Source organism: Haemaphysalis longicornis, unplaced genomic scaffold (assembly GCF_048455015.1).
Source record: "Haemaphysalis longicornis isolate Haplotype H1 unplaced genomic scaffold, Haemaphysalis longicornis Haplotype H1 scaffold_10, whole genome shotgun sequence".
Taxonomy (NCBI): Eukaryota; Metazoa; Arthropoda; class Arachnida; order Ixodida; family Ixodidae; genus Haemaphysalis; species Haemaphysalis longicornis.
This window is the reverse complement of record NW_027526204.1, coordinates 140,666,553-140,686,497: the sequence shown is the minus strand read 5'-3', so window position 1 is coordinate 140,686,497 and position 19,945 is coordinate 140,666,553. Positions and strand designations below refer to the sequence as shown.

At 47.9% G+C, this 19,945-nt stretch overlaps 1 protein-coding gene across 9 annotated transcripts in view; it reads left to right on the top strand.

Annotated features, from left to right (window-relative positions):
- LOC144159502 (chitin deacetylase 7-like) overlaps positions 1 to 16,821 on the top strand; it is a 41,893-nt gene extending 25,072 nt beyond the window's left edge. For all 9 annotated transcript variants that reach the window (XM_077691035.1, XM_077691034.1, XM_077691039.1 and 6 more), the window contains 4 exons: positions 5,365 to 5,737; positions 7,327 to 7,539; positions 10,474 to 10,716; positions 13,728 to 16,821. In XM_077691035.1, the coding sequence (XP_077547161.1) occupies positions 5,365 to 5,737; positions 7,327 to 7,539; positions 10,474 to 10,716; positions 13,728 to 14,265 (1,367 nt within the window). In that variant the 3' untranslated portion in view covers positions 14,266 to 16,821. The remainder of the gene's footprint in view (positions 1 to 5,364; positions 5,738 to 7,326; positions 7,540 to 10,473; positions 10,717 to 13,727) is intronic.
- The last annotated feature ends 3,124 nt before the right edge of the window (positions 16,822 to 19,945 follow it).

Sequence of the window (19,945 nt, the reverse complement as noted above, 5' to 3'; positions counted from 1 at the left end):
GAAAAATATAGAAATGTTCAGTTTCTAAAAATACCCGGAAAAAGTTGAAGACGGCACCAATCTAAAAATGCAAGCGCTGCGCTAGATTGTTGTCTACCCATGTTAAGCGAAAATAAAAATATAATGGCTTTTCAAACAAGCATGCACACGATAATTCGGTCGCCGAACTGTTTGCGCCGGAGGTGTCCGTTCAGCGAAACGGTATCCATACACCGATATGTACGTATACCGAAATATCCGTACACCGAAATGTCTGCACCGAAACGTCCTACACCGATATGCCTTGCACCCAAATGTCCTAGACCCGGGACGACGCTGTGCACTTCTTTGATGGAGCTCCAACGGCTTCTTGTGCAATTTTCACCGATACTGACGAAACCTCGCAGCGTAGAGTTCTATGACCTTCCAGACACTGAGATGGCTGTGTTCGACTAAGCTACTAAACCGACGGTTCCAGGCCTCGCAGTTGCTTGTGCGGTTTTAATCCAATTACTTGCATTAAAATGTTTAACCCATGCACAGCCCTACCATCCATCCATCCATCCATCCATCCATCCATCCATCCATCCATCCATCCATCCATCCATCCATCCATCCATCCATCCATCCATCCATCCATCCATCAATGCGTCCGTCCGTCCGTCTGTCTGTCGACCCAATTTTCTTTGTTAGATTTTAGCCTCCAAAGGCGTTAATTTCGGCCCCTTATGGGAACATTAAAGCATTCCATCTTTCTCAAACCTTAAGCTAAAACGCAAAGGGACAAAATCAAACCGCAACAAAGTTCAGACCGGACTAACTTGAAGGGAAACACGTTGCTGGGCCATGGGACCATTTTTTCCTAGATGGTCACTGGGACCATTTTTTCCGGGACCATTTTTTCCGGGACCATTTTCTCCGGGACCATTTTTTCCGGGACCATTTTTTCCGGGACCATTTTTTCCGTTTCCGGTTCCAGGTCATGTGCTCTTCAAAGTAAACACCGATACTTTTAAAGTGAGACACAATACTCACAGCAGATGCTCCCATGTGCAGGCCACCATCAATACAGGCTTTCGCATTTTTTGGTCTAAATAGCACGGCTTTAGTTTTCGTGGTGTTGATTTGTAACGCATTGATTGTGCTTCAGGTATTTAGCGTTGCTAGCACATCGTTTGCATCGCGCAACAATCGTGCAGGTTCCTTTGCCGTAAAGAATAACGTAGTGTCGTCAGCGTAGATAACGAATTTTAAAGAGGCGGAACTATTGACAATGTCATTTATGTAGATTATAATCAGTAATGGCCCAAGGATGCTTCCTTGGGCTACTCCTGAATTTATATTTTTACTAGTGAACATTTTATTATCAATAACAACAACCTGGCTCCGAAACTGCAGATAGCTTCGTAGCAGATCTAAGAATACACCCCTGAAACCGTAATGTTCAAGTTTTGTGAGCAAAGTTACATGGTTAATCCGGTGAAAACCTTTTGAATAGCGGCGCCCATGAATCGTTGCAGTGTAAAATTCACGGAAGAACTCAGATTACCTTCCGAGAAAGTGAGAGAGGGTGTTTGCAGGACGTTTGTGCGTGCTTACGGAAGGAGAAATCTCGTATCGGCGCTCTATTAGCGACAGCAAAGGCGTGGGCGCTACACGTGGATTTCCTCATTGCAACTCATCACTAAACTGCGCGAGGCGACGCCGATACAACAGACATATGGCCGTACCTGGGACAACTAACACAATGCCACCGAGAGTCATTTTCTTCGCTCCCTTATCAGCTTGCCGATCAAAGCGCCCCTCGATCTCCTGCAAATACATTTTAAACAACCTCTGAACGCGCTTCGCTGTAACTCCGTTTCGACCCCCGATGAACACTGAGGAGGAAGTTAGGCAACGCGGGCACCACATTCGCCGTCATCAATCAACTGGCGCCGCATCTTTTCAAAGTGCTACGAGTTGTGCCGCGCCTCCACCAGATGGCGCCACGGGTCCCGCGACCGAGAGAAGACGCAGTGAAACATCCCCCTCGCGAGGGGCACGATCAAATGCAGAGCATTTCCGGGGGCGCACGACGTTAAGTAGTTTGCGTTACGTTAATGTTGTTGCACTTGTGGCAACTGCTGACGAGAGAGCGCTCGTCAGCAGTAATTTGAATGAGTCAATGATATAAGGCGCGTTCGTAGCGTCCCATTCTGTGTCGGCTTTGTGGCGCAGTGGGTAGAGCACCATGTACATTGCGTTCTGCCCGCAGGGTCGAGGGATCGAAACCGGGCGCCGGATAATATTTTTTTTATATAGTAGGGACAACGACGGTGCGGACTACGGACGTCAACGCGGGTGACATCGTGAGTTACTGAAATGCTCTGCATTTAAAAGTCTACAGACACCGCTAGTGTTAGTAACTTATTTTCGAACGACGTTAAAATTAACTCTTTTTGTGCCAGTAGCGCTGATACCGTCGAAGACCCTTTCCTAAATCCAAATTGTAAATCCGTAATTATACGATGTTTCTCGCAGAATGTGGTCATTCTTCCAGTGATTATTTTTTCAAGGCCTTTAGAAAACACGGGTAGGACGGATATTGGCCTGTAATTAGATAACTCCTTTTTATCGCCGCCTTTAAATATCACGCTAACTTTAGCCGTTTTCATACGTGCTGTAAAAACGCTGTTTGAAAATGCAAGATTGTACACTTGTGCAAGGGCAGGGCTGATTATGTCTAGCGTGTACTTCACGGGTCTTATTTGCATGTCATCATAATCACATGATCTGCTATTGCGTAACGTACGAAACACGGACCAGATTTCAGCGCTTGTAGGTGTTAAGAATGCACTTTTGCAATTTCTCGCTGCCATATATTCGACAATATGAGAGTTGTGCGTACTGTTTACAATATTGACAAAGTAATTATTAAACTCATCCGCTAGCTGCGTTCCATAGGTTGGTTTAGCATTAGCTCTGTGCTTCGCGTGAATTCTTTTTCCCTTAGTTTTTGCCATAAAACATCCGTTCGTTTCAGTGCTTCCTCGTTGAAGATGTTGAAAAGGTAGTTTCGTTTAGCCTGACTAAGACAGTTCGTTACCTTATTTCGAAAAGCCTTAAATGCCACAAAATCAGCGGGGTTTCTAGTTTTTAGAAAACACCTATAAAGAGACTCTTTCGCTCTTATAAGCTCCAAGGATTGGGGCGTAATCCATGGCTTTCTTGATTTTCTGTCGCGCAAACGTTTGCGTGGGAAGTGTTTCTTGTAGAGCGATGTAAATTGCGTCAGAAAGGCTTCGTAGGCAATATCCGGATCGTTTGCCGCATATACATCCTTCCAGCTTATCGTAGCTAGTTAGTTACGAAAAAGGTCTAAAGTAACTGCACTGATATCGTGAAATGTTGGGCCGGGGCTTCGTCGAGGCTGTTTCGTTTCAGTAGTGTCTGTCCCCAGCCCCAGCCCCTACGGGGCTAAGCCCCTTAGGGGCTGGGGCTATTGGCGTCTACTGTCGTTGTCGTTGTCGTCGTCGTTCCTCTCATGTAGTCATGGTACTAAAACACCGGGAAACTCCTTTACGCCTCTCGCTGGAGCCCTTTGTAACGCGTACTAAAAAACACCCGGGGCACTCGTTTACTCCTCTCACTAGAACACTTCGAGCTACAAAGACACGAGACTTTTACCGCAAAGCTGTATACCTGTACCCCCCAACTGTTTCATCTCCGTTGGCAAAAACGCCAAGAATGCACTTAAACAGTGCATGCTTCGCCCCTCACCAGGTTTCACGTTAGTAGAGGTGACCCGGGATTTTTAGATGCGAAGCATCTCATGCTCGGGGCTGTGTCTCTCCCTCCCTCGTTGTCGTTGTCGTTGTCCGCCGTCCGCACTCTACTGCGCATGCGCGTCTCTTCAGCCCCGTCAGCGTTTGGGCTGACGTCAGCGCAGCCCACTCTAAAAAGAAATAGTTAGGCGGCGCCCGGTTTCGATCCCACGACTCTCTGGCCGCAACGGGAGGTACGTGACGCTCTTCCCACTGCGCTACAATCCGAGACGGGAGCAGGTGCTACGAACGTGCCTTATGTCCTTCACTCATTCAAACTACGTCAAGGAGCTACTGATATAACGAAGGCACGCGAAGCTGAACGACAACGGAAACGACGAACTGAAAACTAATGGGAACTTCAGTCGACCCCATGGCTGCTTCGCCTACTACTCAGGGTTCCCCTACGGGAAGATGGTGTAATTTTTTTCTTGCAATGGCTGCACTGGTGCAAGTCGTACACAATATGCTCAATTTTTTTAACTAACTTACAGCCCCAGTAGCACTCTGCACTAATCTTCACGACACTAGACTCATCTGCACCGCCTCATGTAAAAATGTCTCTCGTGTAGCACGGCCGAGTCGCTCTTAACGTTACCGACCATTTTGTTAAAATCACGTGACCTGTTACGTCACCATTGTTTCCTATGTATACAGTAAAACCTCGTTAATTCGAACTCGGTTAATTCGAACTTCCGGTTAATTCGAACTGAAGCCCTGGTCCGGGCACAGCGCTGTATATTTAAATGGGGGCAAACTCGATCATTCGAACGCATCGTTATCCAGAGCAGTTAATTCAAACTGGGATCCACTGGTTTCCGTCGCTCTTCGTAGAAGAAGTCTGTCTATACTGAATGCAATATGTTGCAAATCCAAACAAACCAAATTTACCAGAGATGCAAACAACGAAACAGAAAAACAACAGACTGCAATATGTTTCAAATTCAAAACAAACCAAATTTACTATAGATGCAAACAACGAAACGAAAAAACAACAGCGTAGCGTAGGCGCTACGCTGCTGCGACAACCTATTTCGCTTTCGCAGAGGGCGCTGCGCCGCCGGCGCAGTTGGCTATTCAAGTTCAATGAACATTATTTACAAAATCAGTTGCTACAAACATCTAGTAGCACCTAATGCCAGATAACGAGTCCAGATGGGGCTTGTTTGTGTTCTGCTCGCGCGGTGTGGAGCGAAGTCCATTCACTCTAGCGCGTGCACCCGCTAATTCGAACTCCGCTTAATTCGAACAATTTTATGGTCCCCTTCGAGTTCGAATTAACGAGCTTTTACTGTACTTCGTTTGAACAGCAATAAACGTTGTTTATCACTCGAATGCCGGCCCGCTTACGCACCGCTGATTTCAGGCTGAGCTTTCGAGATATCGATGCGATCATTACCATTCCTCTAAACCGAAACATACTGAAGATTAAGGTGCTAAATAGCGGGGACCAGAAGAAACACGTACTAACCGAATGGTCCCCGTTGTTTAGCGTCATAATCTTCAGTATGTTCAACCAACTACCCCTTGCCAGGTTTTTGTTACCAAAGCATACACATCACGACCATCACGACTGCAGGTACTATGGCGGTAGCGTCAGCAGGCGTTCTGTACCTGGTCGGCATGTGCTTCGCTGCCGGAGCCACTGTACGTGCAAAGTGTGATCGGAACAAGTGCCGACCGGAGGAAAACTGCCTCTGCGTGAGCTCGCAGCCTCCGGGAAACCTGGGCGTGGAGGAGATGCCCCAGTTCGTGATGCTGACCTTCGACGATGCGGTCAACGAAGAGAACATGGACTTCTACCGCCACCTGCTCGCACCGGGTAGACGGAAGAACCGGGCAAACGGCTGCAACATGGTCGCCACTTTCTTCGTGTCAGCTGTCTACACCGACTACAGCTTCGTCCACGAGCTGTACAGCGCGGGGAACGAGATCGCTCTGCACTCGATCACGTGAGAAGGAGCTGTTGCTTGAATTGTTGCTCATTTAGAGATAAATCAGTGAACTAATAGATCGATTTAATGAATACTTCATTTATTCATTCAAGAAATGAATCAGTGGGTGAATAAAGAACTTCTCACACATTTTCCTTCGCACAGCGGGTAGCCTTCTTGCATGTGTTAGCGCTTTCCCGCATGGCTATAAGAAAGGCTCTGTCCAAATGTCCGTCCGTACCTGACGAAATCCCTTCCCCATCGCGAAATTCCAGTCTTTATGATGATGTGCTAGCGGCGCAAGGAACCATATAAGACAGCAGTATAGGTGAGTTTAGGCGCAGTGCTGCCTCTTACAGTCGCCTTAGGCTCAATTTGGTACACTTGTGCGGGCGGGCGTGTCTGCAATGCGCGCGTGCACTTGTCTTTTTTAATCTCATTCATCGCAAGTTTGTAGGGTATGTGGCATGACAAACATGGTCCCTCGGGCATGACAAACATGACAATTTCGCATGACAAACTAAAGGCAAACGTATCGAGGCAGAACAGCATCACACTGCGACACTTCAAGACGTAGGGGCACGACACCGCCACTATACACCTGTCCTAACTTCTCATTTGTATTGAATGAGCTAGGTAACCCCGATGGAAAGTTAGACGCGTTGTGACAATTTTGGGCCTGGCGGTGTTGTGTACCCTATTTCTTCTGTTATGTGACAGTATCAAGCTCATAGCAGACAGTGATCGACTGGAGTTTTGCTCAGCTCATGCATTGCGCTATTAAATGCAGTTGGTACGTTTCATGCAGCTTCACGATAATAATTTTATTAGGTGCCACCGGTATTTGGTACGCCGATGTCTCACGCCTTCCGCAGCGTTCTGAATATTCTAGCTGACCGGACGCATTTAACGGGGAGAGCAGTTTGTGTACCACCTTGAAAGTACAAAACATTCCTCCACTCCAAGTTTTCGCACAAGCGGCATATATGGCAGAAACTCTAAAGCGGCGTTACTACTTGACGGTAGCTTAACCACATTACAATATGTTTTCTTTGTACACACTGGCCATCCGTCAGTAAAAATTTATTATCTCTTTGTACAGAAAGTTGAGAGACGCGCGAAAGCTAAAAGTGTGTCCAACATTCTCTGAAGATGTGTCCAATCTATCGACAACCCTGCAAAGACCCAGATCGCAAACGAAGAGCGAAACAATGCGACGATCTTTCGCGCACTAGGTAAACGCACCTACGAACGATGTAAACGTATACCTATACGTGGTTTACGAGATAAAGGCGTAGTCCTTCTTCATGACCTATGCGTGTATTGTCTTATCTGGAATCGTTTATTTTTCGCGATTTTCGGGTAACCATTTGGATACAATGCAAGCCCGGTTTCACGCACGCGCCCTATGCCCAAAGATCTTATCAGAGCTTTTCGGTCCACCAACCGGTATACGGTGAAACACGTAAATTCTTTTGACAGAACGCCATAGGTCTCACTTCGCTTTAAAAAGTTCGAGGTACCAGCTTCCTTACCATAGTTGGCAGCAATACATTCATCGCGATTTCAGCGAAAATGCGACCTCACTCTGGCGGTACTTGACGCAGCCACGTGAAAAACTACACATACTGGAGGACTCTGGACGTCGCCGGCTGGGAGGCGGAGTTCCTTGGAGAACGTGAGATCCTCCGGGACTACGCCCTCATTCCCGAGCGGGACATGGTCGGTGCTAGAGCGCCCTTCCTCGAGTCCGGAAGGGGAGCCAGCCACGTCATGATGCAAGAGCACGGTTTTCTGTACGACTCCTCGGTGCACGTCAAGTAAGTGAAGACAGTAAACATACTTGTGAATGCTTGAATGTGGGTTAGTTGGTTGAAGCAATGAAGCAATGGAGCAATGACAGTAAGCGCGTATACGCAAGGCACATCGTGAAGTCATCGCAGCAGCTTTTACATGAAGCGCGTGTTCACTGACCTCGAGCTTTATTTGGCTCGAATGTATGAGTATAACATTTGCAGCTGTAATTATTCTTGCCCATAGACGGTATTCACGTAAAAATTCAGCGGTTGATTGTTTTCTCTGGCTACACTAAAACCCGCCATGACTGTGCCCACCGTGTCTGCGTGTACGTCCGCATCTCGCAGAAAAAAATCCCCGGCGTCCGTCGTCTGCACTGTTACCACCCGATTCTCAGCCGTGGCGTCAACAGATGTGAATAATCGTGGTGACATTTTGTGGTGATTCATTACTTGCCCGTGAGAACTTCACCGGAGAATGCAGCCGCGATTGCGAAAAGCGGCATGATGCGCGAATTGCCTACGTTGCAGCGCAGTTGCCTGCGAAAACGGATATAGACACAGGTGCGCGCACACCTTGCCTACGGCAGAGTCATTCAGTACAAAAGCCACATATTTCTACTGAATAAACTGTGAGGTTCACGTGCTGTCCGATTAAGATACGACGTAGCGTAGCGGCGTAGCAGTGAGTGCATTGTTAACTGGGAGACTAGCGACATCTATCGGCAAAAAAAAGTCCATCCCCCTCGCGCGGGGCACGATCAAATGCAGAGCATTTCCGGGGGCGCACGACGTTAAGTAGTTTGCGTTACGTTAATGTTGTTGCACTTGTGGCAACTGCTGACGAGAGAGCGCTCGTCAGCAGTAATTTGAATGAGTCAACGATATAAGGCGCGTTCGTAACGTCCCATTCTGTGTCGGCTTTGTGGCGCAGTGTGTAGAGCACCATGTACATTGCGTTCCGCCCGCAGGGTCGAGGGATCCAAACCTGGCGCCGGATAGTATTTTCTTTTATATAGTGTAGGGGGAGGGGTGCGGACAACGACGGTGCGGACTACGACGGGACAACGCGGGTGACATCGTGAGTTATTGAAATGCTCTGCATTTAAAAGCCGAACGGCTGAAGTGTAAGCGTGGCCTCCGCGATCGGCTGCCGGCGGCTACGACCGCGGAGGCCATGGTGTGAGCGTTCACCGAGAACTGAGCAATATGTGGCCGATATCAAAACACGGCAGATGGCAATAAGCTGATATGGGCCGATGACTTCACTTGTTTCTTGCGACAGGTAGCCTGTAGAACCCTGCTCGAAACTGTAGTTAACGTCGAGGTAATGCTTTTGGACTCAGTAGGATGGCCTCATGCGTGCGCCGCCATGACGGAGCCTACACGTTCCCGTTGCTATGGGGACAAACATGGTTGCGGGCATGCGCGCCACGCCAGTGGCTACAACCTAGCGCTCTTAGACGCAGACCTTTTTTTTTTTTGTATTGGTACCTGCTTCTAAACCGTAAGCCCGAGTTTCAGATAAAAGTGAGAAAGCCCGCTCTCATATAAGGCAGAAGATTTGACCGGTTGTACGTTTAATAGGGAACGTCAGCCCGGGGGAATTAAACGAAGGGTATGTGATTCTACAGACACTTCAGTTTGGAGAACGTCCCCAGTTCCAGCACTCAGAGGAGTGAACCTGAAGTCTCCACTTCCCGGAAAGGAGTTAGAATGAAATGGACGTCATCATTACCTACTTTTAAATGCAGAGCATTTCAGTAACCCACGATGTCACCCGCGTTGTCCCGTCGTAGTCCGCACCGTCGTTGACCGCACCCCTTCCCCTACACTATATAAAAGAAAATACTATCCGGCGCCAGGTTTCGATCCCTCGACCCTGCGGGCGGAACGCAATGTACATGGCGCTCTACCCACTGCGCCACAAAGCCGACACAGAATGGGACGCTACGAACGCGCCTTATATCGTTGACTCATTCAAATTACTGCTGACGAGCGCTCTCTCGTCAGCAGTTGCCACAAGTGCAACAACATTAACGTAACGCAAACTACTTAACGTCGTGCGCCCCCGGAAATGCTCTGCATTTGATCGTGCCCCTCGAGAGGGGGATGTTTCCCCAACTCACGGCCGGGCTACACCGGTGGCGTCCGCCACTCTAGCGCGGCTGTGGCCGACGCTGCTACTGCGTTCGGGACGCCGCTCCCGCGAATTCCAGGTAACGGTTGGCAAAATCTCTGGTTTCACTCTTTGTAGAGCCAGGTCTGTGAATTCAAGTGACGTTGACGTCGCTTGGGCAATTGTTGTGGGTGTTGTTTAAAGCTTTGCTTTCCAACCACCTTGACAGCGTGAATTGGAGCCAATTTTTGCCACACCAATCTCGGTTTCCACCACCCTCCTGCGCGTCCAGGGTCTTTTTTAACCGTCGCAGGTGATATTTCTTTGCATAGAAGGCTCAAATTCACAGGTTACAGCCACCTCATTATGGCAGCGCAATTCTTTCCACGCTTTCTTGCGACATCTCACCCTGTCGTCACCCCTCCTGCCCGTTTCCCTCGTGTCTGTGTCGAACCTATCCTGCGTAACATGAAGGACAACTACCATTCCGTTTGACAAGCCGCTCTGAAGACGTGTCTATTGCGTACCACTCTTGTCTAAATAGCAATAGCCCGTCCTCCTTCTTGTCACCCAGGTGCGGCTGACGAGAGGAGAGAAGGGACAAGGCTGGAGAAAACGTGCTCAGCTGAATTCTTTTCCCGGGACTCCCGCGCCCCAGGCAATCCTTTACCATCCCCGTACCCTAAATGTAGTTCCTCATACAGGCCATCAGGCACGTCTCTAGTCCCTCCAGGTGGTACTGCCCACTCCTCCAGGCCTTGATGTATTGCTCACCACTCTATTGGCCTCACGATTTTGAGTAGAGCGTACACGGTTGCTGTTTTTCTCTCGTTCCGCAGTTACACGCACGAACCTGACAAGCTGCCTGTCTACCCGTACACATTGGACTATGGTTTACAGACTAAGTGCATCGTCCCGCCGTGTCCTGAAGGCACCTACAAGGGCCTGTGGACGGTGCCCCTGAACTGGTACTACCGAACGGTTCAGGACGACGCTGGATCACCGGCTGAGGACGACTGCCCTATGGCAGACGCGTGTCACCCGCATCCTGTTACGCATGCTGACACGTTCGACTTCCTCAGGTGGGTGGTATGGGTGATTACGTCGCGCTAGCGGGTGGCGGTGAGCGAGTGAGTTATCGGAACTACAATTTCGACAAAAACGAGAATTAGCTGAACGAAAGGCGGTTTGTCCGTTAACTTGCCATTCATCTTTCTCAAAAGGTAATTGCCATTGAAATGTTTGGTAGTTATTCTCCACACTTATAGCATAAACTGAACCACTTGTCTTCTATGGGGAGCATTTTTTAGCCGAAGAGTACCTAAACAGGTTCAATAGGAATTGCTTGGCCGAGAAAAAACAATCTCTCAATGGTTAACAGAAGAGTTCCCGTGTGCACGTATTGGTGCCCTAGACCCGCACCTGCAACGTCCTCTTCCACTAAGCCTTCCATGGTCTCACGCAACTCTTCTTTGCCGTCTCTGGCTGGGGGTGGCATTCACAAATGCTTACTCATACTTAGTAGGAACGGCAGCAAGTGAGGAGTGGGAAACGGGCGGCACGCCGGAGACGATACGCCACGTTTTATGTGAGTGCCACGCTACTCGCCTGAAAGAAAGAAGCTGTCGTTAGACTCTCGGAGGCCATTTTCAAAGGAAAAGATTCTGTGTCACTGGCCTTGTCTGTCATCCGCTCAGAAGGTGATTAAGGAACGCTTACACTTTTTACGGGCGACAAACTTGAACTCCAGACTATAGACTGGAAGCCTTCAGTGGTAATCGTTGAACTTGAACGTTTAGTGCTTCAGCGCTGGGCATACCTGTCTGCTCCAACTTTTCTTCATTCTTTCCTTTCTCTTTTTTGCCCATTTCCCTTTCCCACATGCAGGAAGCAAACTAGGCTCTGGCCAGTTTAACTTTCCTGCCTTTCTTCTACATCCTTCCTTCCTTGCTTCCTTCCTTCCTTGATTCCTTGCGTCCTTCCTTCCTTCCTTCCTTCCTTGCTTCCTTCAATGCCATTTGAACTTGCTCATTTCGTTCAAATATGAGATTTAAAAAACGCGGAGTTTGTTTAACGGTTCCAAAACAATTACGCGTACAACACCTATTGAGGAACTTTAATACAGTGCGCAGCATTTGTAGTTAAATAGCCTTCATTATACCTTGGTGGTACGGGGAGGGTCTCTATGTATGAGCCCGTTTAATAAATACAAGCCTTCGTCGTGCTTTCTTTTGGGGCCACAAAGCGATGTTGACCGGACCTGGGCCGAACGGGGTTGTCGTGAGTTATTGTGTTTGTTGTGTTTCGTACTGCTCGCGACAGCACAAAACGGATTCTTTTTCTTCATCTCTTGTTTTTTCTTCTTTTATCCTAACCCAAAAGTGGTTTTAGATAAAGTAATGCAATCCAAAAAGTCGGCTTACCTGCTATACACCAACACTTTGTAAAGGAGGCTTAATTGCGTTATACATGTGCGTTGCAAGACAGCTTACGCTACAGGGCTTGCTCGAAAGCGATTTCACTGATATTTGTACATTTACAAAGACAAATGGAAGTTCTCATAATGTAGGCTACATTGTCATGCCCAAAGTAATGCGGGAAACCCATCCTAAACACTTTCGCGACCGGCGAAAAATGGCCGATTTTGAGTGCTTCCAGAAAACGTTTTTTTTTTTTTTTTCTCTTGAGCTACTGGACACATTTAGTATTGCTATGCATGAAACTGTAGCTTATAGACTTCTCTTTCAAACACATAACCGCAGTTTTGTGAAAGACGTAGTTATTGAGAGTTTATTGGTCAACGAAACAAAAAAAAAATTCGCACTATGTTTACACAAAACACAAATAGGCGATTTTACGGAGCCTAAAAATAATTTAGGAATTCTAAGATATGCGAAATGTTTGTGTGTTCCTAAGCTTTGCTTCAATATATACATTGACGCTGTACACCAAGCTCTACATTTTTGTTTGCCCACCAATCTAACGGCCTGACGGCTGTGCCACTCCGCGAAGCCACTCGAGAGTCAGTCGGTCTCCCTGAAATATGCATCCAAGCATGCCTGTTTGTGGTCTCATGCAAAAACTTATCACTGCAGCGGTAAAAAAAACAAGAAAAAAAATTAACTCTCTTGAGAAGCAGCGCGCGTCGCTCCGCAGCGCTAATTTTACACGAGCGCCAGGCTATCTTGGAGGTGATAACGCGATACGGCGCGGTGCATTTGGCAAAATATCCCCGCCGCGTGTTGTCCAGACCCTACACATGAAAGTAATACCGTAGTCGTCAGATATTAGGCTCGTTTTGTTTATAAATACAGCGCGAAGTCTAAAACGAACCTTCCCTGGCAGCACCTGCCAAAGTCTGAGGCTGTTGATTGGGGGAGTCTTCGTCAGAGCTGAAATCTGAGGAATCCATATTGTTGCTGGACTCATCACTGCTGCTGGAGTAAAAAAAAAAAAAATAGTAGCAGAAGTGGTTGAAGAAGCACCTGAAACTGCTGTCCGCCTTTGCAGAGTGTGCAGTGAAACAGGACGCCACTTTCGCCCAACTCGCGGCTGGGTTCATATTTCACTCGTGACGCCGTCTACCCACGTCAAATGTAAACAAGCGGCAACAATACTGAAAAAGGGGTTTTTAATGAACACGCCGGATGGCGTCAGTTGTCCGAATAGCACCGTTTTTAGTTTTGCCGAGAGGTTTAAAAGTCATCGTTCACGTGCGAACTATCGTTCACAACCCCGCAACAACAAACACATCTCCCATTGGTCGCGAAAGAGTTAACAAGACTATGTAGCCGTTCAGTGAACTGGACTGCGATAAACAGGGCCCTTTAAGCCATGCGTCATTATTATGCACAAATACCTTTCTAAGAAGACGTCATTACAGGTGCACTGTAGCAGTCATATCGGAATGTAAAGGCCCCCGGCCTTTTTGGTTAATTTTTGCAATACAGAAATGGACGCGATGCGCATGCCTTAGAGGTAACCCAGACCACGACCGGAAATCTGCCTGCTATAGCGCATTAAAAATCTTTCTCAGCACTGCTCCCCATTTCGCCTCCCAACCGCCAACCCACTTTTATTCCTTCTCTTGCAGATCAAACTTCGAGTTGTTCTACCACTACAACAGGGCCCCCTTTCCGATTTTCATCCATGAAGACTGGCTGCACGAGCCGGAACGAGCGAAAGGGTTTCTGACCTTCGTCGACTGGCTGCTAACCATGGACGACGTCTTCTTCGTCACCGTGGAAGAAGTCGTGCGCTTCATGCAAAACCCGAGGCCACTGGGAGAATACGTGCAGTCCAAGTGCTCCAAAGCGACTGAGTTCTCCCGCTGCCCCGAGATACATTCCTGCGAATTCGCGGACGCTCAAAGCGAAAGAACTCGCTGGCTCAGGAGTTGCAGACGGTGTCCCAACAGATATCCGTGGATTCGAGAAGTGGCGAGAACGAAATCAGAGCGGGATAGGTCAGTAGATCCCGCCACACTTAAGCAGCTGCACTACAACAACGCCTTCGTCTTCCTATTCGGCTCAGTTCTCGTTTTTTATACCTGCATTTTCGCCTATCGGCTTGCTGTGTCGTTTCGCACCAAACATGGTGCCAGCTTTTACAGTAAACTTAGCATGGATTAGAGGCCTTGTGGGAATGTCACAAGTGTGCCGCCAAGGTACAGTGGAGAAATATGCTTGTTTGTCGGCAGAAACCCTGACAAAAAATTCAAATAAATGAAAGAAATGTTGATAGGTCTAAGCCCTTGCGTCCCGCAGTCAAAGAGGACGGAAAGTTGCTACCATTAATAGAGTGAACGCTTGCTTCAAATTAAACTGCCGGAAGAACAGACACAAATAGTTAAACGGAATGACGAGAGTGGTGACATTTTCGACGTTTCTGGCGAGGTAATGTTTCTCATTAAGACATGTCTACAACACAACAGAACATTAACAGACAATTATAGGTCTCGCCTTTCAAAGTCAACTCCACGAAAGCCATAGTCCAGTTCTCAAGACTAGTAGCGAAGCACTCTACCACAAGGAACATTGCCCAAATTTAAAAAAAAAAATTATCCCCGCACCTCCCCGAGGGGGATTGTGAGGATGCAGAAATGCATTGGGTGCACCGATGAGTGTGATGCGATTAATGGCGAAGAGAGAGCGAGAGTGTGAGCGTAATCATTTATTTTTTTCTTTCCCACACCCGTCATTTCCGCTTCGTTATAGAGAAGCGTCTTCGAGACCGCGTTGAGCGCAACCGCCAACTGCAGATGATAGTTCACGTCAAAGTCGTCGGGAATCGTTTCGAACTCACCGTCAGCATCATCGACGTCGTCTTCCTGCGGTTCCTCTCGTTCGCCGCCGTCATCGAAGTGATCGAGCCGACTCTAATCGACCCGAACGTTGATGGCGCGATACAGCGGGGTGTGTTCCAGGTGCTTGAGCCAAGCCAGGATGTTGCCGCGCTTCACCAACCCGCGCTTGTACGTTGCCGGGCTCATCAGCCTCCGCTTGATGTGAACGTCGAATGCAACGTCCTCGGGTACAATGCGAGGAAGGCACCGCACAACCTTCGATACGTCGATGGGCACGTTCACCGCCTGTCCCTTGATTCCAAACTGCCCGTTGCCTCGAGTCAGCCGCCTGATGCTCATGAAGGGGAGTCGAGGCGCGATGACCCGCTCATCGACCGGGTTCAGATCGGGAAGATGCGCCGGCCGAGGAGGATAACGGTAGCCAAAACTCACGCAGCCCTCCTCTTCGCAGCTTTGTCTTCTTCTCCTTCTTCTTCTTCAGGGGTTCCCCTACGGGAAGATGACGATGGTGGTTGAACGCGAAGCTATCTCGTGATGGATTGTTTGGTTGGCCAATCCCTAGGGGCATCATGCCACAATCATCATCAGACGCGCTGCGGACGCCGGCCAAGGGACGCACGACAACCCCCGACTATAATGCATTTCTGCATAAAAGTGAAGAATACCCATCCCCGGCAACTCGTACGTGAACCTCAAACCGTTTGCACACTCAATAAAAATGCGTAGCACATGCGAAACGATGTTATCTCTATTACCGGGCACAACTTGATCCAAGACCACAAGGAAATCATCCACATATCTGGAGATTTTTACAACCGAGCTACCCTCAAGGCGGCAAGAAATCTGCCAGTCGCATTCGACCCAGTCACTCAGGGCTGGGGCAATACACGAACCTTATGCAAGCTTACGAACCTTTTTGCACCACCAGCCTACCTTCAAACCTGACCAAAGTAAATGACAGATAAAAGTCTAACAGTGCCATAAAGCTACCAGTAAACGTTCCCGCGGAATTCTGGAACGATACCACACCACTCGCTTCTATGCTTTATTGAACAGCGCCCAGCATTCCACTTTTTGGAATGGAGTGAAAAAGCTCTTCCACGCCAATAGAAAAGGAATAAAGGCCAGCCCCAATACTTCGCGCTCCGAGAAAAAACTAACTTCTTCCGAGCTACGTACCAAAAACGGATCTCCACGCTTTAAACCAATAAACTCCTTTTGTAAAAACCTGGAAATCGCACCCTGCCAAGAGCCTTTTTTCGTCACAATCGCACGAAAGGGTACGGAATCTTTATTGGTTTTTGCACAGTTCCAGGGCATCCGTTTTTGCACCCGCAATCTCTTTTCTTAGGTTAGGATAGGTTCTGCTCATCACATTGGCGCAGTACTTCTCTTTTAACCTTAACAGGGTTGGCTGGCGGGAACACAAACAAACGCCTTCGCTTCCCTTTCCTTGAACAAGTTTTTTTTCATGACAGCAAAACCCCCTTCTTGTCAGACAACGTTAAGGCCAAGTTATTGTCATGCAAGAATCCTATCGTGTTCTTCACACGACTACAACACCGCTGCGCTCTCCTACTAACACTCACAAGGTACTCTACTCCTTCCGCGATACACCAGTTTTTTGGAGATACATCATTTTTTTAGAGAGGGAGAGTTGGTTGCACTTAATTAAGCGACGGGTTAATTCTGTACACACGTGCCGGTTTAATTTACGCCATGTGATATTGGCCGGTGCTGCGGTTCGGCTTGTGATAGAAGTGTGACGTTTGCGATACTGTTTTGTCTGTTTTCGCTGCGTTTTTATGATTACCCTTGCCAGGTATCATGTACATACAGGTGTTTCCCATGTTTCTATGACATAAACTGAGTTGAAGTTCTAGCGTGTGTTTCGTCTCCTCTTTAGCTTTGTCCCTGTCTTAATGTTCGCTAGTACGATGAATTCCCTAATATTAAATAAACCACATGAAGCAGTGGCGATTCCCCAGCCACTACCTGGCGAAGTCTCTATGATGTTTCGGAATCTTGTTTGCGCGATATCTGCCTAGAAACATGAGTGCATGATTGGAGTTGGGCCTCTATTATAAATCCGATCGATCGTATCGCTTGAATGCTAAAGTGCAACCATGTTTTTGAGGCTTGCCTCTGTTGCGTCACTGCTGCTAATATTCTGTCACTGCAGCGCACAATTTGATTGTTAACGTTATGGCGTTATTAGGCTCGTTTTTTTCGATTTTCCCGTGGCTCGTAGCCGTCCGCTATTAGCCGTGCTCATCAAGCGTCCGCGGAAATACGTCATCGTTGCCAACGGGAAGCTGCGACTGAGACAGGCAGATGCGATCGCCCGCCTGAATCTGGAATGCGTGCAGCACCAATTGAAATGCAGAAAGAAGGTCAATGATAGTACGGCCGAGACGGCAGAAAAGATACATGAATTAAGCAGGCACCGCGCCTGCGTAGTAAAGCGAATTCGTTCCACGTTCCGTAGGTGGTAAATTCCTCGGCAGACCGTCGGCAGCTGTGCCTGCAACTTTCGTGATCACACTAAAGCAATTCTGCCATCGTAACTAATGCCAGCACCAACATTGTGTTACATAATGAAAACAGCTAGGGAGAGAATATTATAGCCAGTCTCTCAAAAACAAAGGAAGGACTAGGTTATGAGCAGAAACGAACCAAAATATCGCCTAGTAAGAAATAAAACCCAGTATGTAGAGCTTCATTACACCTGTTTTTCATTTACTCTTTCGAATTTTCTGTGGCTCTGTCACTGCTTCAACGTGTGTGGGATGAAAGAGTGATGGCACCATGCGACCAAGATAAAAAAAAAAAAACATCCCCGAAATATTTTACCATGTCGTCCCAGAGAGAACTCCCGTACGAATCCTCGGCATGGCCCTACTGAAGAGTGGCAGAGCCATTCTCACAGTCATCGAAATACAGAAAATCTTTAGCGAATTAAACCGTATTGTGGAGCACCTCACCAGGGGGACAGCAAGAGTGAAAGGGAAAACGAAAAGACTCATGCAAGTACTGATTATGAGCCGGATATCGTACAACCTGCCATACCACAAACTTACCCTCACCGAAGAGCACGAAACAAAACTTCTCCATCACGACAGCATATAAGGCGACCCTCAACCTGCCAATTTTCATGGTACCCGAAAAGGTCCTCAAATCGGTTATCGATAACACCTATAAAGACATAAGGGTATTCACCCCCCTAGCGCAGAGGAAGTGGCTGTAAAAAAAGAAACCGGGACGTCGCATCCGGAAAAGAAACTGGGCGCCATGCACATGTCACCGGTTCAGTGACTTCTCATGAAAACACTTCCCAACCGAAATCAGTAAATCAAAACTTACACACAGACAGGTGAGAAGCTAGGATCAAATTACAGTCACTTAAAACAATATCAAGTGCCAAGGAAATCCCATCGTTGTAACCAATAATTGTTATAAGAGGGTTGCGAAATAAAAAGACGGAACAGAGCTCAAAACATTTTATTCGCATGCCAGAAAGGTCGTATTACTACTAATTTGCGCAAAAGAAGCTACAGTCGGTTACCTTTGTTTGCCGCGTGTGAAGCTAGTGCAAATCGTTTCCAAGAGCCCCTGCTGCGCAACCGCGTCATTAGAGTCGTCACTGTTGCACTTTTGGTGCACAATATAACCGGATTGAATCGTTATATCCGATATCGTGGCCCTGGAGCATTGTAATAAGCGGTTTATTCTACCATACAAAGAATACAAACGTTCACGGTGCCATAGCTGTTCATCGTTATATCCGATATATTGTTATAAACGGTATCGTTATAAGTGGACTCAACTGCACCTACATTAAAGTGCCAAAACAATGCAACCACAGTACACACCGACGCCGGAATGTACGAAAGTTCTGAGGCAACAATCGTCGCAGTGGACAACCCTGGCAATCTTTGGGCATGCATGACCCTCTACTGCACACAGGAACGTAAGAAGCGCTTTCGCGTTAGAATATGCTGAAATAGCTTGTGCAGCATTTCTGCATCGTACTTTCAGTGAACATGTGCCATAGTACGCTATGACATTTGTTCGTACGGCTGAGCAAGCCCGGTGGCGCAAATTAAAGCCAGTTTGTTTCACCAGGTTCCGATCGCTTCGGGGCCAGTGGCTCAGAAAGATATTTTGAAGATAACTGCGCTCCTCACCGCAAGAAAGACCGCGGACGGCTGCCTCACCCAACTTTGCCTTTTGTTGGAATGAAAAGCCACCCCGAAGAAGCAGCTGCAAGCGTGGCGCTCCAGTTACAGTGGAAACGCCGAACCAGTTGAAAATGTTTTCGTCGACTAGCGCTCCATTTTCAGAAAAAATATTTTGTTTTCTCGAAAGAATAACGGCCCTTATACGAACAGAATGGCCCTGACAGAGCTGCTTTATACAAATTCGAGCCTTCCCTGTGAACTTTTGGACGTGAATAGATGAGCTTCCGGTAAAAAGAAAGCTCCTCCACGTAAAGCTAAAGTCGACAAAGTTTCCGCGCGTTTAAATGAACGAATATGCCCGAAGTAAAGTGCAGGCGGTCATGGTCACAGCATTGTAGTTTACCCGTGCACGTTGGCGTATGCATAGCCAACAAGTGGGCCTAGAGTGTATACCATGAATTCTTGTTGCTTGCCGCTATTATAGGTAGAGATCGGTACAATTGGCATTGACTGGTATGACCGCTACTTTTTGTGGGGCAGTCGTAGGCCCAGTGCTGGATTAAGGGGGGGGCTAAGGAGGCTGCAGCCCAGGGCCTCGTCTCCAAGGGCAGGGGAAGGGGGCCACATTAACTGGCCTAATGTACGGAACCTCAGATAATGAAACTTCGAGCGACACGCGTGACAGGGAGAAAAGCAGAACGAGGAAAGGGGGCCCCACTTCGCTCGGCCAACCCCAAGAAAGCAGCGGGGGGTCGCGGCGGCTTGTCCGCCGAAGTTTCGACGCGGCCCCTTGTTTCCGAGCGAGGGGGTTCAGGTTGCCAAAAG